Source organism: Theropithecus gelada, chromosome 10 (assembly GCF_003255815.1).
Source record: "Theropithecus gelada isolate Dixy chromosome 10, Tgel_1.0, whole genome shotgun sequence".
In the NCBI taxonomy this organism is placed as follows: Eukaryota; Metazoa; Chordata; class Mammalia; order Primates; family Cercopithecidae; genus Theropithecus; species Theropithecus gelada.
Genome location: NC_037678.1, coordinates 56703154 through 56728007, shown reverse-complemented (window position 1 = coordinate 56728007; position 24854 = coordinate 56703154). Strand labels below are relative to the sequence as shown.

The following is a 24854-nucleotide window of genomic DNA, read 5'->3' as shown; positions in this document are numbered from 1 at the left end:
AACGCATGCTCCCTAGGGCCCAGGGAGGAAGCAGGTCTGAAGGTGCTTGCTGGGGCTCTCGCTGGTTCAGCCGTCTCTGTCATTGCCAGGCCTCTGCAGCAAGGGTCTGCCCTGCTGGTGGATCACTGGACTTAGAGAGGTAGGGCAGGGCAGGTCATGCTGTGGAGCCAGACAGCCTCTACCTCAAAAGATCTGGCCTGGTTCAGGCTGCAGCAGCAAGCAGACAAAGTAAGCTGTTCAGGACTGGACTCCAGTCCCTTTATTGAGACTGAGAGGCCAGTGGGTCCACCCAAACAAAAATAAATTTCTATCCCAAAGCCTGCCTGCAGGCTGGGGCACCCAGCACGTCTTGGCCGGGGCCCATGGCTGCCCCTAACCCCAACAGCACAGTTCTGGCTCCCTAGGAATGAGAGGATGCTGGCTGTCCAGTATCTGGAGATACTAAATGAAGAGGGAGGTGAGTCCTGGTGGCCCCCCACCCCCGGGAGGGCTGGCCTCAAATCCATGATCTGTGTCGGGCCCTCAGGGCTCAGTCATCGGCCAGGGTGATGACGTCGTACTCGATGCCCTGGTGCTGCAGCTGTTGAATGTGTTCAGGCACTGCTTCCTCTGTGCCAAACAGGCCTTGGGCTTGGGCCATGGCAGCATCAGCCACTGCTGCCAGGGGAGGGGAAAGTATGGTGAGCTAGAGGCTCAGGAGCTGGGTCTAAACCCAGCCCTGTGCTCCTCAGGGTCCAGCTCCATACCTGTGACAGCCGAGTGTGCTGCAGCCTCAAGTTGAGCCTGTGTGACAAGCTGCTGGCCTGGGGACACAGGCACATACTGGATCTGGAGGGGAAAAGCTGATAAGATGCTGGCCTGCAGAAACCCTGCCTGTGCCCCAGGTCTCCCTGTCCTCCCAGGGCCCTACCTGGGACTCCTGAAGGAACGGGGCTCCTTGTTCATACTGGATGTGTGTGATCTGGCCCTCCTGTACCTGCAGAGAGGAAGCCAAGCTGTGATTCTGGGAAGAGGTCATGCAGCCCTTCACCACACCCCACCCTCATCCCAGGGTGTGGTCTACCTGGATGTGATGGCCCTCAGGGACCACAACATATTCCTGGGGGAGCAGGTGCTGGACACCATCCTGGGAGATGATATACTGCACCTGTGGGCGGGGGGGAGGGTGGCAGTGGTGGCAAGGAGGCAGGTGCTGAGGGCTCATTCTCCAGGAGCTCAGCTAAGAAGGCAGAGTGGAAGACTAGGAATAGCCACCAGCAACAATGCAGTTGTTGGCAAGCATGGACCCCAGGAGGGGTGGTTTGGAAAGTATCATTCCTCCCCAAGGTGGGTCTTTGGTTGGGAGGGTAGGTCACAGCTAAGGGCATCAACAGTAGCTAGCAGCTCACCTGGTTGTCGGAGGTCACCAGGTGCTGTACGGTCTGGCCATCTGCTGTGGTGATCTCTTGGATGTAGGTGGCTTCCTCCTGCCAGGACCAAGCCAGCTCTAGCCTCATTTCTCTACCCCAACCCCTGCCTGTCACTAGCCAGAGGGCCCCCAGTCCTGACTCTTACCTGATTGGTCACTGTCTGCTCCTGGGCAACAATGATATGTTCCTGGCCCAGTGCCTGCTGTAGCCGCTCTGGGCCCAGGACCCCGTGACTGGACTGGAGTGCAGCTGGGCAGAGAGGAGAGGATGCTCACGTGAGGTCCAGGAAAACCTGCAATGCCCCAGCCTCTACTGTGCCCAGAGGTGCCTTTTGGGGCAGTGGCCCAAGTCTCTGGATCTACCCTGGTGCCCACCCTGTGGCCCCAGGGGCAGCTCACTGTGCAGGGTGGCCAGTGTTTCGTCATCACTGTTCAGGATGATGGTCTGGGTTGGGGTCTGGGTAGCAGCCCGGGCTGTAGGGGTTCCTGACTTCCTCCCATCAGGACTGTGCAGCCGCTGGATATGGAACTTGAGGTGCCCGTTACGGTTGAAACTGAAGGGGATGAAAGGTGGCTCAGGTTAGCTCCATCATACATGCCCAGCGGTCCCCACCCATCGGTACGTGGCCTCACCGCTGCCCGCAGAGGTGGCACGCAAAAGGCTTCTCCTTGGTGTGAGTCAGCATGTGCCGCCGCAGGTCCTTCTTATTCTTGGAGGCGAAACTGCATTGGCTACACTGGTGGGGCCGCAGGCTTGAGTGCTGCGCCATGTGCGCCTGCAGAGGGCAGAGTTGGGGGCATCAGCTGGGTCAGGACAGATGGCAACAAATCCCCAGATCCCTGCCGACAGCTGGTCAGGGAACCAGGCAAAGCGGACCTCGGAAAACCAAAATCCTATGTACTAACAAGAAGCTGGGTAGAAAGGCCAAGTCAGATCCACCTCTGGTGCTGCTGTGTCCTAAAAGTGAAAGGCCATAGGTTCCATCATTATTAGGTCAATTGGAAAATTTCAGTTTACCCATCTGTAACTTAGAGGTGTTGGATGAGGGGACCTGTGCAGGTCCCATCGGGCTTTTTTTTTTTTTTTTTGAGACAGAGTTTTGCTCTTGTCGCCTAGAGGTGGAGTGCAGTGGCGTGATCTCAGCTCACCGCAACCTCTGCCTCCTGGGTTCAAGCGATTCTCCTGTCTCAGCCTCCCGAGTAGCAGGGATTACTGGCATGTGTCACCACGCCTGGCTAATTTTGTATTTTTAGTAGAGACGGGTTTTCTCCATGTTAGTTAGTCAGGCTGGTCTCAAACTCCCGACCTCAGGTGATCCACCCGCCTCGGCCTCCCAAAGTGCTGGCATTACAGGCATGAGCCACAGCGCCTGACCCACCCAGGCCCTGATTTTCTAGGGTTGAGGCCTGCCTGGCGGAGCCTCCACCTCTGCATCTGTAGGGGTGGGGCTCTAGGCCCTGCTTCCCTCTCTGACCTCTGGGGAGGATGCAGTGCGTGACTGGATCTGAAAACTGGAAATCCTCAGGCAAACAGGGAGGCCCCAAGCTGGGCTATGAACCTGCCCACTAGCCTTCTCCATGGTGGCTCCCCAACTACCTCAAACTTCTGTGCCCTCAGTATTCTAGACAAGTGGTCCCCAACCTTTTTGGCACCAGGGACTGGTTTTATGGGAGATAATTGTTTCACGGCATGTGCAGGGTGATGGTTTTGGGATGAAACTGTTGCACCTCAGATCATCAGATACTACTTAGATTCTTATAAGGAGTGTGTGATCTAGATCCCTTGTATGCACAGTTCACAATGGGGCTGTGCTCCTATGACACTCTAATGCAGCTGCTGTGACAGGAAGTGGAGCTCAGGCTAATGCTTGCCCACCTGCCGCTCACCTCCTATGTGGCCTGGTTCCTGACAAGCCATAGATGGCTACTGGTCTGTGGACCAGGGGTTGGGGAACCCTGTTCTAGACGTTCAAGTCTCCCTAGCCATGCCTCTGTCTCACACCTCTGTGCCTTTGCTCTTGGAGGCCCAGCTTGGCCATCCCTCCTGTGGCATTTTCCCCAGCACACTCAAGTTCAAATGACTTGCTCTCTGCCCTGCACCCTTGGTTCACACTCGGAACACTGTCTGGCATTAGTCACATTGTGTCTGGTTTGCCTCCCTACCAGACCAGGCTCCCTGAGAGCTGGGACCTTGCTGAGTCATCTCTGACCAATCTCATCCACTCAGAGGGGGGCAAAGGATCTGGTTTGAAAGGGCACTCATTAAAGGTTTGTTATACAAATGTGTGGCCCAATGAATGACAGCAGAGACACAGGAGCGCCACCACCTACCCGGACCTCGGGCCACTGGCGGGCACTGAAGGGGCAGTCAGGGCACTTGAAGGCACCAGGCCCAGCATGGGCCCGCTTGTGACTCTCCATCTCAGCTCGGCCAGGGAAGGCCTCGGCACAGATCTTGCAGGAAAACTTCTTTGATGCTGCAGTGGCTGCACACGGCGGTGAGGGGGGCACTGCCAGGCCCAGGGCTTTGCTGGTTGCAGGAGGTGGGGAGGCAGAGCTCGGGGGGTCCCCTACACGGTGGGTGTTGGCTGGAGATGGAGGCTCAGGGCCATCTCTAGGCAGCCCCCCACACTGCAGCAGGGGCCATTTGGCACCAGAGGCCAGAGCATCTGGACTTGGGAAGGAGATGGAGCCATCTGCGGTGAGCTGTGGAGAGACAGGGAGCGTGAGGTGCTGAGAAGGGGAGGGAGGTAGAGGAGTGGTTGGCATCCCCAAGCCTCACCTCAATGTGGTGCAACTGGGTACCATCAGTAGCCATGATGTAGTGGGTGCCAGCTTCTTTTAGGGTGTCACTCACAACCACAGTCTGGGCTGCCTCTCCTGAGGGTTCCTCGCTGTGGGCACGGAGAAGGTTCTAGGAGAAGATGGAGGGCCACAGGAGCCCCCTTCCCCAAGCAACAGGCATCAACTGAGGGATGACTGTCACCAAAGATGGACTCAAGTCAGAGGGGCCTAGGGTTCAACTGTGGCTCTGCCCTGTTACCAAATGACCCTCTACCGTCTCTCTTGTAAATGATTACAACTCAAGCATAGGTCCTTCTCAAAAACGGGTCATCCTTGTCCTCCTTGGTAAACATGGCAAGGTGGGGGGCACACAGTGAGGCAGAGGGGTCCAACCCAAGTCTGGCCAAGTTGAGCAGGACAGGGGGACCAGGCCAACCAGTAGCAAATGGTGAATCCACCACTAGGAGCTAGTGGAGGAGGCAAGGCTAACAACGACCTGTTGCCTAAGAGTAGAGAGCAAATGCTGAGACTGGCCGCCCAGGTGCTGGCCAAGGGCATGGGCCCGGGGATCCTGACTCCCAGCCCAGCTGAACAATTTGGCACTTGGATTCAGGGCTTCCTCAGATGGCCTAAGAGTTTGGTGAACATAAACATGCCTGCCCAAGCTCATTCATTGTAGGGAAGCCAAGTGCAGGAGCCAGGCCTCAATGCTGGTAAAGAGGCCTGAGCTGCTTTGGAATGTCAGAACTGGAGAACACCTGGGATCACTCAAGAAGAGCACTTGGCATGGGAACCAAAGGGACCAGGGTTCAAATCTTACCTACTGCGTGTGTGGTTTCAGGCTGGTCACTTAACCTCCCTGGCCCATTTCCTCATTTGTAAAACAAGGGAAATCTGGATCTCATGGGAATGGCTTAGGTCCCATCATGACTGCCAAGTGCTTGGAACACGTAAGTGGCTAAAAAATGGTAGCTCTTGACCTCCTGAGAAGGGTAGACTCCACCACCAATCACTTGATGTGTACTGGGATTTTTGCCTCCTGCCAACTAGGCTTGGGTGGGGCCCAAATCGAACTGACCGACCACACCTACAAAAAGCTGAAAGGGGCCTTGCAGGCAGCAGGTCTCACCTGTAAGGTGTGCCAGGAGCTGATGTCCCCTCCTCCATAGGGGGTGCCGTGATGACACTGTAGCCAGTCCCACCAAATGGACCAGGTGCCAGGGTGATCTGTGGTAGGTCAGGAGGGCCTAGCTGGCTCTCGGCTGCCGCACCGCCCCCCGGCTCTGCCACATGGAGGGTGACCACCTGTGGAGTGGCACCTTCGGGGGAGGGCTGCCCACCAGGGGATGCTAACCCTGCTTCCACGTCCTCCGACTTCACCACGGCCACCTGCAACAGCACCAGGGGGCAGGATGGGAGGCATCTGTGGCAGAGAAGCAGGTATGCAAGATGCCTCTCCCATCTCAGTGTCCCAGATGCACCCACACACTCTAGTCAGACCAGTACTGCCACCGCTCATTTGAATAATCCAAGTTCTTTCTAAAATATACTCCGGCTTTCCAAATCCCACTCAGCAACTGGAAATAGACCAACAGGAATAGGGCAGAGCAGTTGTGCCCCCCACAAACATTCGGCAATGTCTGGAGACGTTTCTTATCACAGCAGGAGGGGGATGGTACTGGCATGTAGTGGGGAGAGGCCAGGGATGCTGCTGAACATCCCATAATGCACAGAACTGCCCCACCACACAATAGTATCTGCCTCAACATGCCAATAGTGCTGCAGTCAAGAAATACTGGGGATAACTGACACTTAGAAAAAAAGCTCCAGTGTACATCTTATTCTATAGTTGGCTTCAAATGGGTTGAAGATTAAAATGTAATAAATAAAACTTTAAATATATTAAAAGAAAATGTAGGTAAGTATTTTAGAATTGGGGTGGGGAGATTTTTCTAATCATGACAATAGAAAAACACATACAGGACACAAACGGGTGCTTTAGAAAAGGAATACAATGGTCTCTGAACATACAGAGAGAAGTTCAATATCATTTACGGTCACACAACTTTTTTTTTCTTTGAGACTGGGTATTGCTCAGGCTGGAGTGCAGTGGTGTGATTATAGCTCACTGCAGCCTCAACCTGCTGGGCTCAAGCGATCCTCCCACCTCAGCCTCTCAAGTAGCTGGTACTACAGGCATTCATTGTGACACCCGGCTAATTTTTTTTTTTTTTTTTTTTTTTTTTTTAAGAGACAGGGTTTCACCATGTTGTCCAGGCTGGTCTCAAACTCCTGGACTCAAGCAGCTCTCCTGCCTCGGCCTCCCAAAGTGCTGGGATTACAGGTGTAACATTGGTAAAGATTTATAAAGACAGGCCTGGCATGTTGGCTCACGCCTGTAATCCCAGCACTCTGGAAGGCCGAGGCGGGTGGATCATGAGGTCAGGAAATTGAGATCATCCTGGCTAACACAGTGAAACCCCATCTCTACTAGAAATACAAAAACTAGCCAGGCCTGGTAGCGGTGCCTGTAGTCCCAGCTGCTCGGGAGGCTGAGGCAGGAGAACAGTGTGAACCCGGGAGGCAGAGGTTGCAGTGACCCGAGATCGCGCCACTGCACTCCAGCCTGGGCGACAGAGTGAGACTCCATCACCACCCCACCCCGCCAAAAAAAGATTTATAAAGATGGATAATACCCAGTGTATTGGCGTGAATGCGGGAAAATATACCCTACTGGTGGCCATGTATACCGGCATATCTTTTTACAAGGCTTCGCACCATACCCTCTGACCCTCTAATAATTCTTGTAGGAGGCTTTTTAAAAATACTACAAAAATGTTGGCTGGGCACGGTTGCTCACGCCTGTAATCCTGGCACTTTGGGAGGCCAAGGCAGGCAGATCACTTGAGGTCAGGAGTTTGAAACTAGCCTGGCCAACATGATGAAACCCTGTCCCTACTAAAAATGCAAAAAAGTAGCCGGGTGTGGTGGCATGCACCTGTAATCCCAGCAAGTCAGGCAGCTGAGGCAGGAGAATCATTTGAACCCAGGAGGCGGAGGTTGCAGGGAGCCAACATCACGCCACTTCACTCCAGCCTGGGTGACAAAGTGAGACTCCATCTCAAAAAAAAAAAAAAAGTTTATGAGCACTGAAAATATATGTACAGTGAAGCACTGCTTGAATCAATATAAAATGAAAGAACCCCAGCCAATAAAGGACTAAACTATAGCTGAGAACATCCATGTGATGGAATGATACAGAGATGCAAGATGGAGATCTTAGGAGAATGAGGGTAACTGCAGGTGCTGGCCAGGCCATGCATCACACGCTGTTAAGTGAAAGATGACGCTGAGAAGCAGCAATAATGTGATCCCAATTTTTAAGGAACAAAGGTCTAGGTGTTAGTATGAGCATGAACAAAGCCCTGAAGAAATTCTTCTGAACCCATTTACTGGGTATCTGAGGGGAGGGGAGAAATGCCAAGGACTTTCACCTTTTACTGAAACATTTTCTAATGTTCACTTTGTTTCTTTCTTTTTTTTTTTTTTTAACATGGAGTTTTGCTCTTGTTGCCCAGGCTGGAGTGCAATAGTGCAATCTGGGCTCACTGTAACCTCCGCCTCCCAGGTTCAAGTGATTCTCCTGCCTCAGCCTCCCGAGTGGCTGGGATTATTACAGAGATGTGCCACCACACCCGGCTAATTTTGTATTTTTAGTAGAGACGGGGTTTCTCCGTGTTGGTCAGGCTGGTCTTGAACTCCTCACCTCAGGTGATCCACCCACCTTGGCCTCCCAAAGTGCTGGGATTACAGGCGTGAGCTACCATGCCAGGCCCGTTTTGTTTTTTACAAGCATGTGCTTTTGTAAGCAGAAAAACTACCACATGAGATTGGCATGGGAACAGGAAACAAATCAATAGAACAGAACTGAAGCCTAGAAACAGATTCCTACATATTTGGGAATCTAGTATATGAGAAGGAGGACACTTCAAACCACAGGGGAAGATACCACACCGGATGACTTCTGGAAAAAAAATCCATCCCTACCTTTCTGCATACATCAGAAATAAATTCCAGGTGGAGAAAGATTTAAGTGTAAAAAAATAAACCCTAAGAAAAAAATATAAATGAATGTTTATATAATCTTGGGATACAAGCTGGAGTCTTTCTAGGGATGACACCAAAGACAAAACTATAAAAGACTGATAAACTTTCCTATCTAAAAATGTAAAACTTCTATACATCCCTAATTGCCATGAACTAAACTCTATGAAGATTTCTGGAATTTATCATTTTAAAAACACTCTCCATCTTCTCATGAGGCTAAGAAACAGGAGGGGCTAATAAACTTCCCTCTGCCTTGGAGACCAGGCCAGATGTGAAGTGGGGGGCAGGGAGGGGCAAAGGTGCGGAACTTTGGGGAGGTGCAGGAACCAAGACGCCTGGAACTCAAGAGAATGGTCTGATCTGGAGGAAGCCCTGGGGTCTGCAGGCTGTGGGAGGTGTCCTGGAATGAGGGCACTCTTTTGGATGGAAAAGCTAGTTCAGACCCCTGTGGGGGCACCCACAGGCACATGGTGGCTGCAGAGGTGGGAGGAAGACAAAATAAGAACAGGGCCCAGATGCCACAGGGGCAGCGTGTACTGTTCCACCTGGCAGGTCACCAGTGATTCCGGAGAATGGACGGGAGACCCCGTGGCCTCCCTGGCAAAGCCTGTTCCTCTCTGTGTTTGCCCACCAGACTTCAGCGGATCTGTCTCCTCCACTACCCTGGAGTTCCCAAGGGCGGGGCAGCTCTGATACACTGTTGTCCTCTAGTCCCAGTGTCCAGTGCAGGGCTGGGTACCTGCGGAAGCTGGGAAGGGGAACAGGTTCCCAGGTAACTCACCTGCAGGGCTGTGCCCCCCAGTTCCCGCTGGGCACTCATGTTCAGCAGAAGATCCAAGGCTGTCTGCGTGGCCATCGCTGTCGACTCCTCGGCTCCTGGGTGGGGTGGGATCTAAGCCTGACAAAGTGCTAGAAAACTGGCACCCAATACCACCCCCTCTCCATCTTCCAGCCACCACCAGCACGCCTGCCCCTGCCCCACTCAGAGCTCCTGTCCTCCCACAGAGCTCACCTTGCTGGTAGATGATGGTGGCGCCGCCCAGAGTGTCAGGACAGAGCAGTGAGGGAGCCTCAGATGACTGGAAAGGTGTCGCCTCTGGGGGTATCTATGGGGTGGACATATGCCCACGCCTGAGAGGGGCCGGCCCAGATTCAAGTGCCATTTACCAAGCGCCTCTGATCTGCCAGACATTTTACATCTGTTGGCTTGTTTTATCTTCATAACCACTTTTCTTTTTTTTTTTTTGGAGACGGAGTCTCCCTCTGTCATGCAGGCTGGAGTATAATGGCACAATCTCGGCTCACTACAACCTCTGACCCCTGGGTTCAAGTGATTCTTGTGTCTCAGCCTCCTGAATAGCTGGGATTACACGTGCCCGCCACCCGGCCCAGCTGATTTTTATATTTTTAGTAGAGATGGGGTTTCTCCATGTTCGTTGGCTGGTTTCAAACTCTTGATTCAAGTGATCCACCCGCCTCAGCCTCCCAAAGTGCTGGGATTACAGGCGTGAGCCAGGACACCCAGCCCATAACCACTTTTCAAAATATACCAGCTCAGTGCTACAGATGAACCCACTAAGGCTCAGAGAGGTGAAGTGGCTGGCCAAGAATCCCACTCCTAATACATAGCAGGGTGAGGGCTTGAACCCATGACTGTGTGATTCCAGGGCCTGTGATCTACCAGCATGTCATGTGGTCCATGTTTCTGGGGATACTGTGTCCGCTCACATGGCAGAGACTGCTAGCTACCTATCCTGAATCCATCCTCCTCTTCCTTCTTGCTAATAGAACTCTGATTTTCACCAGGGTGGCAATGTACCCAGCTCCAAGACATTTCTCAGCCTCCCTTGCAGCTAGGTAAAGTGTGGCCATATGACTAAGCAACGATCTTCAGGTGAAGTTCATGAGGAATGATGGAGAGATGGCAGATATCCTTTTTGCCTCTCCCCCATCCCTTCCTCCTGCTTCCTGCCTGGGATGTGGCTGGGAAGGCTGGTGTTCCTGCAGCTATACCGGACCATGAGGCAACTACAAAGATGAAAGTCATAGGCCTAAGATGACTGGACAAAGATATGGAGAGCTTATTCCCTTCTGACTGTATAATCACGACACCAGCCCTAGATTGCTGACCTGTGGAATTCTCGTATAAGACAGAATAAAAAACTGTGGTCACAGTTAAGTTACTAGTATTTCCATTCTCTATTACTAGCACTAGAAAGCCACCCTTACTCTAAGCTTAGGGCTCGCATATGTTTGACTCAGCGAGTCTTTACCACAGTCTCAAGAGGCAGGTATTATTCTGTTGCACCTCAATGTGCAAATGATGCTGAGGTTGGGAGAAGCGGCCTCACTCTGTCATCCTGACCCATGCCCTGACCTTACCTCAGGAGGTCCTGGGGAGCTGGGAGGTGGTCCAGGGGCCACACTGTGCTGCTGCTTCAGCTCCTCAATCTGCTGCAGAGAGAAGAAGGGGCGACGGCGGGAGGGGGGCTCCTCAGGGTGGCGCCTCCCCCATTCCTCGAAGCTGCTTGCATGTCGGCACCGTACGTGCAGGCGTAGGTTCTTCTTGTGCCGTGTGCTGAAGTGGCAGTACTCACAGGCGAAGGGCTTGGCCCCTGGAGGCACATGTTGGGGCAAGCTTAAGTCTGTCCATCCCTGGCCTACCCCCTCCAGGAATCCTTTCTTGATCCTAAGGATCTCTCCAACTGACTCACTTCCAGAGATTCATTCCCATATGCTGGCGAACACATGCCACTGTCTGTTCTGGTAGCCCAGGACAGAAATGAATCAAGGCTACCCTCTGCACTCAACAGCCTTCCTGTGCATGCCTATTTGCAAGGTCATGTGACTACAAGCTCCTCCTGCGGGTCATCACAGGACTCTGGCTAACGGAACCCCTGGCTCCTTTTCTCTAATCGCCCCTAGTGTGCTGACCAGGTAGCTAAGCACCAAAGAAACAATGTTTGCAGTGCAGCTTCTGTGGGCCAAGCCAATGGCATTGCTTCTGCAGCTTCATCTGCCAAGACAGGGCCTAGAAGAGCCTCCTCTCCAGCCCCAGTGCCAGCACACACAGGGCTCAAGGAACAAATGGAGCTTACTTTCATCATAGTCATATGGCAGGCACTTCTGATTCCCCCATTTCATAAATATGGAAGGCTCAGAGAGGGCAAGTGACCGGCCCAGAGCCATCTAGAGAACAATTGGCCAAGCGGGCACCTGGGCTCAGGTTAGGGTAAATACGCCCATGGGAAACTCTCTTTACACTTGAAGCACTTGGGCTGTTCTGTGGCTACCGAGGGGGAAGAGGATGGGAGCTAAGCCTCTGATCAGGGGCAGAGGGAGCTGAGGGCTGGTGAGTGGGACTGGGGTGCACCCAGCCTGACCTGTGTGCTTAACAGCCACATGGGACAGCAGGAAGTCCTCTCGGAAGGTGCGGTAGGGACAAAAGCTGCATTTGAAGGGCTTGTCACTGACGTGGGACAACTGGTGGTTCAGCAGTGCCTTCTTGTCTTCACAAAGGAACTCACAGAACTCACACTTGAACCTGGAGGCAGTTAGAGGGAGGGAAGCTCAGTGATGCGCTGGGGACTGCTCCCGTCCCCAGGGGCCTCCGAGGGGATGTACCTGCGGTTGGCAACAGCCTGGATGTGTGTGAGCAGGTGCATTTTGAAGGTGTAGCGCTTCTTAAAGGACTTTCCACACTGTGAGGGGTGAAGAGCAGTGAGATGGCGATCACCCTCCATTACCCAGGGAAGGCCCTCCTCCCAGCCCCAGCCCTGGCTCCCACCCACCTTGTCACACATATGGGGCTTCTCAGTGCTGTGCGTCTTCATGTGCTGCGTGAGTCTTTTCTGCATGGGGTACACACGGCCACACACAGGGCAGGGGAAAGAGCTCAGCTTTGGAGTCTAGGAAGGCATAAGAAGGGGCCAGATGGAGAAAGAAGGGGAGGAGGGCGGATAAAACCTCCCCTCTCGTCCCCACCTCCACAAACAACCCCCAGGCAGGCTCCCTTCCCAGGCCAGCACCCCAGACTCACCGGATCTGGCCTCTTCTTCCTGGGGGGAAAAGGCCGAGGAGTTAGACCAGGGTTTCCCCAAACGCACTTTAGACCCTCTCACACTGAACAGACCCAGTCTCAGCTCTGAGCCTACTCCCTGCCAAGGCCCCTTTCTTTTAGAACAGTGCTTCCCCAGCTGGAGTTCACTGGGGAAAATGCTAAGAGGCACGCTGAAAACAACATATTCTGCACTCAAATATATTTGTGAAATGGTACATTCTTTCTTTCTATCAATCACAAAATGTTATTTGCATATTAAAAGCTCTAAGGATCAGTTAAGGCCAGGAGTTTGAGACCAGCCTGTGCAACACAGCAAGACACTGTCTCTACAAAAAGAAATTAATAAATAATAAAAAATTAGCTGGGTGTGGTGGTTAGCACTTGTAGTTCCCAGTTACTCGGAAGGCTGAAGCAGGAAGATCGCTTAAGCCGGAAGATCGCTTAAGCCTGGGAGGCCGAAGCTGCAGTGAGCTGTAATTGTGCCACTCCACTCCAGACTGGGTGACAGAGTGAGACTCTGTCAGTCAGTTAATAAAAGCTCTAAGAAATTCGGCAGGAGGCTGGGCGCGGTGGCTCAAGCCTGTAATCCCAGCACTTTGGGAGGCCGAGACGGGCGGATCACGAGGTCAGGAGATCGAGACCATCCTGGCTAACGCGGTGAAACCCCGTCTCTACTAAAAAATACAAAAAACTAGGTGGGCGAGGTGGCGGGCACCTGTAGTCCCAGCTACTTGGGAGGCTGAAGCAGCAGAATGGTGTAAACCCGGGAGGCGGAGCTTGCAGTGAGCTGAGATCCGGCCACTGCACCCCAGCCTGGGCAACAGAGCAAGACTCCGTCTCAAAAAAAAAAAAAAAGAAATTCGGCAGGAAAGAGGTGTTGAACAGCTCTGCAAGCTGGTGATCCTACACTAATCTTACCTGGCCACAGAACCCCCCTTTTTTCTTTTCATTTTAAAAAAAGAAACCTCAAAGCATCTTGGGCTGGCTTTTCCACACACACAGCTGGAGCTGTCCCAGGGGATCTGTCTCCAACCTCTGCTCACACACCACCTCTCATGAAGCGAACTCCTACCTGAAGCTCCAGATCGACTTATAATCCTGTGAGCAATCATTAGGTGCCTAAGAACTTTTGTTTCTCTCTCTCAGGTGCACTCTTAGCCCTGTGAGAGATGAGGAGGATCTGGAGTCCAGAAGATCTTGGATCATTTACTGAACTTCTTTAGGTACATAATTTCCTTCAATCCCCTCAACAATTGCCCCCATTTGATGAGAAACTAAAGCTCACAAGAGGTAAGAGGCTGAGCTGGGGACCTCAAGGTCCTGGTACTGTCCTGTTCTAAGCCAAATGATCTGGGGTGAACTGCCTTTCTGCTCATGCCTGTAGTGTGCAGCAAATAGGGCTGGCTCAGAGCAGCAGTGCGGTAAGTGGGAACCATGGTTATCCTGGGCCTCCACTGCCCCACTCCACCTGGCGTCTCTCACCCAAGTCCCTCCCACCCCCATACTGACCGGTCTCGGCTGTGCACAGCGGCGTGCCGAATGACGTCCTTCCGGTAGACACTGGTGTAGCTGCACTCGTCACACTTGTAGGGCTTGCTGCCCACGTGGTTGAACATGTGCTCCTGGGAGACAGACAAAAGGATAGTGGGCTGGGGCTTGGCCTCCTCTCCCATCCCCGTCCCTACCACACCTGTGGCCACAGCCTTAGGGTTGCTGCAGGAGCAGCTCACAGAACACAGGCGTGTGGACAACACACCCCGATGCAAGGGTCAAAGCCTAGGAAGGCCCGGGGACTCTCCCCAGCGAGAGCACCCACTCCGTGCTGGCTCACAACTTGACAGAGGAATCTAAGTCTCAGGGTGGAGGCATCTTGTGATGGCAGAGCTTGGAGCTGAAGGCAGGCAGCATGGCGCCACAGCCTCCACCTCTCCCACTGTGTCACAGGACATCCTCTCTGCAGAACCCAGAGAACGGCCCCAAGCACAGCGTGCACAGAGCACAGGGGCTCGTTCTGACCACCATGCCTGAAAGTTCCCTCTCCCACAGCTGCCAACTTGCACATTGGCCAGGCCGAGCCACGGTTTCCTGGGTCAGTAAAATGGGACTATGGACACCTACGACTTCACTGGGCTGCAACAAGGATTTAATTATCCAGTTACTGCATAAAAGGCTCAGGGCTGCTGCAGGCCACGTGGTAGCTTGCGTTAAGGAGAAAAAGGAACCGTGGTTTGTTTTTTTTCCCCCCGCTCTTGTTGCCCAGGCTGGAGTGCAGTGGTGTGGATCTTGGCTCACTGCAACCTCTGCCTCCCAGGTTCAAGCGATTCTCCTGCCTCAGCATCCCGAGTAGTTGGGATTACAGGCATGCACCACCATACCCAGCTAATTTTCTATTTTTAGTAGAGACAGGGTTCTTGCATGTTGGCCAGGCTGGTATCAAACTCCCGACCTCAGGTGATCCACCCGCCTCAGCCTCCCAAAGTGCTGGGATTACAGGCGTGAGCCACTGCTCCTGGCCTAAAAGGAATGCTTTTCTTGAGACACATGACTGCCATCTGCTGGAAATCTTTCTAACACATGGAATCAGATGAAAACAGTTTTATGGCGTCTGTGGTGGCGAAGATATGCTGCCGCTGTGCACTGTGCTGCCTGCAAAACTGCCCGCTGCAGCCTTCCCAGCACCTCCCCACATTCCTGCAGGCTCTGAGGAGCTGAGCGTTCTTCAGTGCACCAATGAGCCAGACACGCATCCTGAAGAGCAGCAGGATGGTGAGCCAGGATGCTCTGTGACTCCATTCTCCCTCAGTGGCACCAGCTGGCCTTTGCTTGCCTTCTTCACCCTCCCATAAGCCCCAAGCCTCTTTGGCTCCCGCACCTTGAGAGAGGACCAGCGGCGGGAACGATAGCTGCACTGCAGACACTTGAAGAGCTGGGGATCGCCAGCCTCATGGGAGTTGACGTGGAAGCGCAGGTCCTCGTGGGACAGAAAGCGAGAACCACAGATGCGGCACAGGAAGGGCCTCAAAAGCGGTTTGGGCGACTTGTAATAGTACCTGCAGGAAGAGGGTGTTGGGGAAAGGTCTGGTGGGGTTGGTGGCTTAACCACACACCTGCCCCACCCTCACCTCTGCTCCACATACTTGCGGTATTTCTTGCCTAGGAAGCGCCTGGAAGGTCGACCCCGGCGCCGGGGTGGAGTGTCATGCTCATCCGGGCAGGAGGGAGCTGCGTTCTCTGCATCTGACTGGCTCACACCAGCTTCCACAGGGGTCCTGCTTGCCTTGCCCATGGCCACCAGGTGTCCTGGGCCTGAGGAGCTGGGAGCCTCGGGATCCTGTGGCTCTGGAGGGCTCTGTCCACTCTGGGAACTCACTAGAGGCTCTCCTTCCACACCTGCCATGGACATGCCAGGTCACAAGCCAGCCACTGACACACCAGGACAGACGTGGACAAGTGGGCCAGAGGCCAGCCAAAATATCCTCCTACCCAATCATCACAGACCACTGATGGGTGCATCGAGTCACATGACACAGACAGCCTTTGGTTAGAGAGCAGCGTGGATCCTACCGCCCAACAGCCGACATTCTGTCAGCATGGTAGGACCTGGCCTGGATTAGAGCAGCGGCGAGAGCTGGGACTTTCTAGTCAGGAGACCTGGGTTCCAGGCACAGCTGTCACTGATGTGCTGTGCACCCACAGGCAAAGCCATTCCTTTCCCGGAGTCTCATTTGCCCCATTTATCCAAGGGAGGCCAGAATGGCAGCTTTGGTGACTTCACAGAACATTCTAAGGCTTGGAAAGCAACAGCAGTGCTTTAACACTGGCATTCCCTAGGGAGGTCAGGCAGCTGGCGAGGGCTGATGGGAGGGAAGGAGGGAGAAGACGTGACTTCCGTGCTTGCAAACCATTTGAAGTTTGGACGATCTAAATCTGTTACCTCTTCAAAAACGACAGTATTTAAATATTAAATATGTACTAGAAAAATTAACAATACAGACAATGCAGGTAACATTCTGTTTCTTGACTGGGTTATACAGGTGCTTGGTTACACAGATGTGTGCACCTTGTGAAAACTCATTGACCTAGGCAGAATATGTGTAACTTTCCGTACATATATGCCTCAGTAAAAAGGCCTTTTTGAAATAGAAACTAAAGAATAAAATAGGCCAGGTGCGGTGGCTCACACCTGTAATCCCAGCACTTTAGAAGGCTGAGGTGGGCGGATCACCTGAGGTCAGGAGTTTGAGACCAGCCTGGCCAATATGGTGAAACCCTGTCTCTACTAAAAAATTAGCTGGTGTGGTGATGGGCGCCTGTAATCCCAGCTACTCAAGGCTGAGGTACGAGAATCGCTTGAACTTGGGAGGCGAGGGTTGCAGTGAGCTGAGATCATGACACTGCACTCCAGCCTGGGCAACAGTGAAACTCCGTCTCAAAAACAAATAATAGTAATAATACAACAATTCTCCAACCATAAACAGCTGCCATTGTACTCTTTTGTGTGTATTTAACCCTTAAGCAATCCTAATAAGCATGCTGCTATAACCTCCATGCATAAATAAAGGGACTGGAGATTTAAGCTCCAAGTCACACAGACTGCAGGCGGCAGAGCCGGTGCTCACACCATGGCTAGGTCCTTCCTGTCTCCCAGCCATTAATGCTCTGAACCAGGGCTCCTCTGATAGTCCCAGGCCTCAGACTGGCTTCTCTCTTCTTATTTCAGTCATATTTAAAATTTATCTTATTCATTCAGTGATAAAGACCCAAATTTCTCTTTTGCTATGACAAATTGTGAAAGGCATTTCCATAAAGCTGAGATAGATTCCTGAGTCAAGGTTTCTTGAGCTTGAGTCTTTGAGGGCTTTCCCCTTTCCCAGGAGGCCTGCAGGTGACCTGGTTTGAGACAGCTGCCCTGCAGGGCACACTCAGTCCCCAGAACTCCACAGAGACAAGCAGGGAGTGAGGCCACTCCTGACCCACCCACACGAGCCCCTCCCAAGACCAAATCTCACCATCTGGGAGGTCTGAGATCTCCAGGCGGGGCAGCTTCCGGGGCCGGCCAGGTCTCCTTCGGGGCCTTGGGGTACTGGGGGTGGGGCGCTGGAGCCGAAGCTGCCGGCCTCGGGGCTCATCCTCAGCTGGATTATAGTCGCTATCCTCTGTGGGGGACAGTAAAGTTGGTGAACAGTGGCAGGACCTGCCCTTTCAGCCCTAACCCCCTTCCCAGCTCACTTCCCCACCCCTGTGTACACTCCTCCTCCGAGCCCACAGTGATGCTTCCTCCAGAAAGCCCTCCTGGTCTCCTCTGGCTGACTTGGCGTTCCTGCCCTGAGCCCCTGAAGTTCTTTCTCTACCCTTCCTGGCACCTACCACTAGCTCATAAAGCACCTTCATGTGAATAGGGAAAAGGCACCCCTTCCTCCAGACAGTGTACAGCCAGTTAGAAAAAAGTTTAAATAAACATTAAAGTCCACAAACTCTACGGCGGCCCTATCCAAAACAGCTGCCACCGGCCGTTATGTAGCTATTGAGCCCTTGAAATATGCCTAGTCCAAACTGAGATATAATTAAGTGTAAAATAATGAATTTCAAAAAATTGGTATTAAAAAACTAACAAATTTATTTATTTATTTATTGCATTTTTAGCAGAGATGGGGTTTCACTGTGTTAGCCAGGATGGTCTCGATCTCCTGACCTCGTGATCCGTCTGCCTCAGCCTCCCAAAGTGCTGGGCTTACAGGCGTGAGCCACCGTGCCCGGCCAAAACACTAATTGTTATAATGACAGCATACTGAAATATTTTAGGGCCAGGCACAGCAGCTCACACCTGTAATCCCAGTGCTTTGGAAGGCTGAGGTGGGAGGACTGTTTGAGGACAGGAGTTTGAGACCAGCCTGGGCAACTCAGCAAGACAATTTCTTGGCTGGGCGCGGTGGCTCAAGCCTGTAATCCCAGCACTTCGGGAGGCCGAGACGGGCATCCTGGCTAACACGGTGAAACACCGTCTCTACTAAAAAATACAAAAAACTAGCCGGGCGAGGTGGCGGGCGCCTGTAGTCCCAGCTACTCGGGAGGCTGAGGCAGGAGAATGGCGTGAACCCGGGAGGCGGAGCTTGCAGTGAGCTGAGATCCGGTCACTGCACTCCAGCCTGGGCGACAGAGCAAGACTCCGTCTCAAAAAAAAAAAAAAAAAGAAAATTTTTTTTTTTTTCCTCTTTTTTTTTTTTTTTTTTTGAGACGGAGTCTTGCTCTGTCACCCAGGCTGGAGTGCAGTGGCACAATCTCGACTCACTGCAAACTCCACCTCCCAGGTTCAAGTGATTATCCTGCCTCGGCTTCCCAAGTAGTTGGGATTACAGGTGCCCACCACCACACCCAGCTAATTTTTTGTATTTTTAGTAAAGACGGGGTTTCACCATGTTGGCTAGGCTGGTCTTGAACTCCTGACCTCATGTGATCCGCCTGCCTCAGCCTCCCAAAGTGCTGGGATTACAGGCGTGAACCACCACGCCCAGTATTTCTCTTTTTTTCGTTTTTTAAAGACAGGGTCTCGCTCTGTCGCCCAGGCTGGAGTGCAGTGGCACAATTACAGTTCACTGCAGTCTTGACCTCCTGGGCTCAAGTGATCCTCCCAAGTAACTGAGACTACAGGCACATACCACTCCGGCCTAATTTTTGCATTTTTCATAGAGATGGGGTTTCGCCATGTAGTCCAGGTTGGGCGACCCCGTTTCCACAAAAACTAAAAAATTAGCCAGGCATGCTGGCAGGCACCTGTAGCCCTAGCTACTCGGGAGGCTGAGATGGGATGATGGCTTGAGCTCAGGAATTCAAGGTAACAGTGAGCAACGATCATGATGCTACATTCCAGCCTGAGCAACAGGGCGAGGACCTTCTCTCACACCTTTATTTGTATTCTATTTCTGTGGTGCAATTGTGAACAGGGCCCCCTGTGCTCTTTTCCAGTGTGCAGCCTGCACAACTGTACACAAAGGTCCTGGTCCCAGAGCACAACCTCCTCTGTCTTATACTGGAGGGACCTATGGATATGTCTATGCCAGTTCCCCTTTACTGGCCCTCCAAGTGAAAGCTCAGTGAGTATGTCTAGATGGGCGTAGGGATGGCAGGCCTAGAAACCATGGTGGCCTACCCTCCAGGTCATCAATGGCTCCAGCGTCTACAATGTCGTCATCGTCCTCCTCCTCCGGTCCCTCTTCCTCTTGGGTCTTGGTGGAGGTGCTCCACTTCCGTAGACGTCCTTTTTTACCAGATGCTGCTGTGGCTGCTGCTACTGGGGGTGGGGGGAGGGTAAGACAAGCTTGCCATGTCTGGCTCCCAGCACCCCACCCCCACCCATGCAGTCCAAGCAGGTAGGCTGCTACTGAGGCACCTGGACGGAAGTGGCGCTCCCGCATGTGGCGCAGCAGTGTGGCCTTGGTGCTGCTCCGGTACTGGCACATCTTGCACTTGAACTGCTGCACCACCACCACCTCCATCATGGCCTCCAGGCTCTGCAGGTCTGGTTCTTCAGCACCAGAGGCTGGAGGCAGCTGCACCGGGGAGCTGGGCCCACCCTGTGCCTCCTCAGGTGGCTCCAGGCATGTGGATGTGGATGTGGGGCCATCTGCCAGGGCCTCAATGGCTGCCAGGCTGTGGGCCAAGGTGGAACTGGACATTGGTGATGTCATGGGGGCTCCTAGGGGTAGGTGAGGCAATTGGTGGGCGGTTACATGGAGGGCAGCACTGGCCGTGAGCTGTAGCTACCCCTCCTAGGCAGACCCAGGGAGTGCAGAACCAAATTCCCCACCAGAGGCCACCCGGTCAGTAGGAAAACTGAGACCCAGAGCCGTGGATACCCTGCCAGGGCCACAGAGGAAATCCGCAGCAGAGCCTGTCCTCATCTATCCCCCTGCCCACTGCAGGTCTTCCCTGATTCTGGCACCTGGGGTCTTACCATCATCTGGGCCCTGCAGGATCAGGTACCTCGTGGTCTCGGCCCCGCCATCCTCGGCACTGGTCACAGTGATGCAGCCTGGGCAGAGTTGGGGAAGGGTCACACCTCCTGGGGAGGGGTTCCCAGCAACAGGCCCACCCCCATGGGCCCCACTTTGGTCTGTGAGCAGGGCTGGTCCACACTCATTCTGGCTCCCATGTGTGACTGCAAACCAGCTGTGTCGCCCCCTGAGCCTCAGCTGACTTCCTTGGCAGGGCTGTCTGGAGGTGTAGTGTGACAAGCTGACTCAGCAGCTGGCCCACACTTACACAAGATGCCACAGCTACACCAGCTGCCCAGGCTTTGACCACCAAACCTGAAAAGTCCTCCTTCCTCTCCAAACTTCTCAAAGTAAAGGACGAGCTCCTGCACCACTTTCTTAGGGCTAGCTTCCCAGACTATCCTAGGGCTTTTTGAGGTACTATAGTCTCTATAAATATCATTAACAAAAAGTGGGTACAGCACCATGTGTCATGGCTCATGCCTGTAATCCCAATACTTTGGGAGGATGAGGCAGGAGAAGTGCTTGAACTCAGAAGTTCAAGAAAAGCCTGGCCAACCCAGCAAAAAGGTGGTGTGCACCTGTAATCCCAGCTACCCTGGAGGCTGAGGCAGAGAATCCCTTGAGCCCAAGAGTCTGAGGTTGCAGCGCACTATGATTGCACCACTGCTCTCCAGCCTGGGTGACACGGCTCTCGAGTCAGACTGTCTGAGCTCATGGCCCGACACCCCACACTGCTTGCTGGTGACAGTGGGTAACTTATGTATGTCCTCAGTGCCTCATATTTTTCATGTGGACTGTGAACATAACATTCTTTACCTTTTGGGGTTATTGGGAGGATTAAATGAGCTACTGTATGTAAAGTTTAGAACAGTCCTGGGCACAAGGTAAGCAATAACAGTTTATATTATTTATTGAGATGAGAGTCTGTCGTGTGCCAGGCGCTATGCTGAGAACCTTATCGTGTTGTCTCATTAAATCCTCATTTACCACCGTGAGACAGGGGTGACTGTTTCCACTCTGCACATTCCGCATGGGAAAGTAATTTGCCTGAGTTCATGCAGCTAGGGTGGGCACAGCTGGCTGCAGGACACTGCAGGGAAACCCCTGTGGGGCTCCTCTGCCTGACTCACTCTGGATGAGGTCGGGCCCGATGGTGGACTCGATGATCTTGTCGATGGCTGAGCCCAGGTCTGAGGAGGAAGCTGTGCAGTCGGACACCAGCATGTTGGGGTCTGGGAGTGCACTAGAGTGCACAAGTGCTGGGGGACCACCTGTCACCCCTGCCACTGGCTCATGGGACACAGATGATGAATCAGGGAGGTAGCCATTAGGCAGGGGGTCTGCGCTCGAGCTGCTCTCGGATACCTCCTCCTGAGGGGCATGAAACAGGGAGGTAAGAAGTTTAGCAGCAGGGTATGGGGCAGGGCAGCCTGCTAACTCCCACCTGCTAGACAGAGCTCTCTGGCCCAAGGACATGGTCAGTGGAGCCACTCATGCCCTCAGCCCCACTGAGGACCAGTGACAGAGGCCCTCCAATCACAGAGTCCCCCCAGGAAAAAGTCACAGGGTCCCTGGATCTCATCACGGGATACCCCAAAATAAGGGAAGGGACTCCTAAGCCACAGCCAGGGTCTACACCACAGCCAGGGGGAGCTATTGTCATTGGGCTTTTGCATAAATCATTCCCTCTGCCTGAAACTCTTCCCAGCATCACCCTATGGCTAAATCTTACCCAGCCTTCTCACCACCATTTAGCTAGTACCTCTTCTAGGAAGTCAATGCTGACTTTGAGGCCAAGTCAGGACTTCTTCACCCTCAGTGCTGCAGCTGCCTGTGTCCCCAGCACCACACCACTGTGGGGTTCATCGTGCCTTGTAACAGCCTCCCTGCCAGACTGTGCCCTCCACAAGGGCCTGGAACAAACTTGTCTTTTCCCCTGCTGTATCTCCAGGGCCCAGCACATGCTGAGCACATGGTAGGCCCCCATCTCTGCTGAACTAATGAAACCCCAGGACCCCAAAGTGATGACCACTGCTGTGCACTTCTATCACGTGATATACTGAATATGATCATTATCTTGCAGATAAGAATGGCTAATACATGTATTGAGTGCTTACAATGTGCTGAGCACTGTTTTAATTATTAGCTTTACATACGTTAATTTATTTCATCCTCACAAAAACTCTATGGGGCAGGTCTATTTACCATTCCCACTTTACAGATGAGGAAACAGAGCTAGATGTTGGGTAGCTTGCTCAAGATCACACGGTTTGGAAGTGGCACAGCCAGGAGGAGACGGTTTACAAAATGTTTGCAAGAGGATGTCTGGTGGGAGCTCACAAGCACCTTTGAAAGCAAGTATTTCTGCTCTACTTTAGCCAGGAGACTGAGGCTCAAAGAGGTCTCCCAGTAAACTGGAGGCAGGACCCGGTCTTAACCCAGGACACCTGCCCTTTTTTTGTTGTTTTTTTCGGTAGAGATGAGGTCTCGCTATGTTGCCCAAGCTGGTCTCCAACTCCTGGGCTCAAGTGATCCTCCCACCTCAGTCTTCCAAAGTGCTGGGATTACAGGCAACGAGCTACCACGCCTGGCCTAGACATCTGCCTCTCAAAGTGTGAGGGCTGTGGGTACTATAGTAGCTAAGACCACAGCCTAGATTTGAATCCTGGCTCTGTCTGCACTCGGTAGGTACCTCGGCATCCTTTTCTATAAGATGTGGAGAAAGGCCGGGCGCGGTGGCTCAAGCCTGTAATCCCAGCACTTTGGGAGGCCGAGACGGGCGGATCACGAGGTCAGGAGATCGAGACCATCCTGGCTAACGCGGTGAAACCCCGTCTCTACTGAAAAATACAAAAAACTAGCCGGGCGAGGTGGCGGGCGCCTGTAGTCCCAGCTACTCGGGAGACTGAGGCAGGAGAATGGCGGGAACCCGGGAGGCGGAGCTTGCAGTGAGCTGAGATCCGGCCACTGCACTCCAGCCTGGGCGACAGAGCGAGACTCCGTCTCAAAAAAAAAAAAAAAAAAAAAGATGTGGAGAAAAATGAAAAATGGTGTCTTAGAAGGTATGAAGCCCCCATTTTAGGGGCTTGGCTTGGTGCCTGGCTCACAGTAAACCAGAAACACCAAGTATTAGCTACAAACAAGCCTTGCTGTTTCCTCTTGGCTGTCAGGCACTGATGCTCGCGGTCCTTGCCTCCACCCACGCCGTCCAGCCCGGTCTATACCTGAGAGCGGCTGCCGCGGTCCGAGCTTTGCCCCACGCCAGAGTCATCGGCCTCTGCCTGCCCCGGGGCGGCCGCGGCGTCGCTGCTGTCGGCCGACACGGCTTCCGAGGTGCCCACATCCAGGCCGCTCTCAGAGGGCTCCTCGGGCCGGCCAGGCCCAGGGGCCGCGTCGCTGCTGCTCTCCACCTCGTTCTCCTCCATCGGATCAGCGGGCTGCCTGACAGCGTGGCGTAGGGTCTGGGGACTTCACTCTGCGAAGAGAGGTGACCGTGGCTGGAACAAGTGGGCCATCTCCCCAGCCCCGGCAACCGCAGCCCACCCAGCTGCACCCCTGCGCCCATTTTGCAGATGCAAAAACTGAGTCTCCGACGGGGCGGGGCTTCCTGGTGTATTGCGAGGGGAGCTCGGGACAAACTTGACGGAGAAGCTGTGCTTCCCAGGCTAAGGCCCTTCCCGTGAGGGTGGTCAATAGCTGGTAATCTTGACCCTTTCCCTCGCCCCCACGATTCTCGTGGAACGTTTCTCTCTGTGAGTCCTATCCGGGCTCCGTGGTTCAGCCCTTCAGCCCCCGCGTCCCCCCGGGTTGCAGGGTCGGTGGTACAGCCCGCTGGCCCCCTGGGTCAGTGGTTCGCTCCCCCCGGGTTCCCCTGTGGAGGGGGCTGACAGCGACGGTCTCGGGGCCTGGCGACTTGGGGCTGTCCCCGGCGCTGCCTGTGCTCCAGGCCCGACGCCATCTTGTGGTGGCGCCGGGTTTCCGCTCAGGCAAGTGCGAGAGCGACTAAAGGGCCTGGGACCCCGGGGCCCTGTTCGGACAGCCCCGCCGGCCCGGGAACTCGCCTCCGGGTAACCTCGCAGTGTGACCTCACTCCACGGCAGGGTACGGTGGGGCCGCCTGACTCTACCCGAAGCTCACCTGAGGCTTTCGTAGCCACGTTCCTCTCTGACTCCGGCATCGACGAGGTCGCCATCCTCTTTCCCCCGCTGCGGAGGAACCCATCGGCCTATTGTAGGCCGGAACTACTTCTCCCGCTGGCCCCGGGAAAGACACATTTTCAGTGTTCCGGAAGGTCGCTCCGAGGCCTCAAAACCATAATCGGGTCTGAAGAGACTCTGAGATTTTATACGTCGGCTAGTATTTGGCATGGGGCCCACTATGGGTTGGGGACTACTTTATCTCCTGGCGGAGTGTTACATAGGAGTGGTTGTGACGTCATTCTGGGTCCCTTCCTGGGCCGCAGGGTTGGGCGCGGCGAATGCGGGCCCAGCTCTCTTGGGGC

At 53.7% G+C, this 24854-nt stretch overlaps 1 protein-coding gene across 3 annotated transcripts; it reads right to left on the bottom strand.

Annotated features, from left to right (window-relative positions):
• Positions 1 to 229: 229 nt before the first annotated feature.
• On the bottom strand, positions 230 to 24704 carry ZNF335 (zinc finger protein 335). Of its 3 annotated transcripts, XM_025399329.1 has the most exons (28): positions 24491 to 24563; positions 23578 to 23828; positions 21484 to 21724; positions 20311 to 20388; positions 19747 to 20052; positions 19507 to 19647; positions 17369 to 17515; positions 15497 to 15749; positions 15232 to 15409; positions 13869 to 13981; positions 12339 to 12357; positions 12091 to 12207; positions 11924 to 12000; positions 11683 to 11843; positions 10682 to 10914; positions 9312 to 9405; positions 9081 to 9175; positions 5322 to 5581; positions 4191 to 4302; positions 3740 to 4114; positions 2042 to 2184; positions 1808 to 1962; positions 1555 to 1658; positions 1389 to 1466; positions 1064 to 1147; positions 911 to 976; positions 747 to 828; positions 230 to 657 (listed from the first exon to the last, which is right to left on the bottom strand). In XM_025399329.1, exons 2-28 carry the CDS (start codon positions 23776 to 23778, stop codon positions 530 to 532), a joined length of 4041 nt encoding a protein of 1346 aa, XP_025255114.1. In that variant the 5' UTR covers positions 23779 to 23828; positions 24491 to 24563; the 3' UTR covers positions 230 to 529. The 3 variants fall into 3 exon arrangements, with proteins under 3 accessions (XP_025255114.1, XP_025255116.1, XP_025255117.1); XM_025399331.1 differs by lacking the exon at positions 24491 to 24563 and having other exon boundaries at positions 23578 to 24241; XM_025399332.1 differs by lacking the exons at positions 20311 to 20388; positions 21484 to 21724; positions 23578 to 23828 and having other exon boundaries at positions 24491 to 24704.
• Between the last annotated feature and the right edge of the window lie 150 nt (positions 24705 to 24854).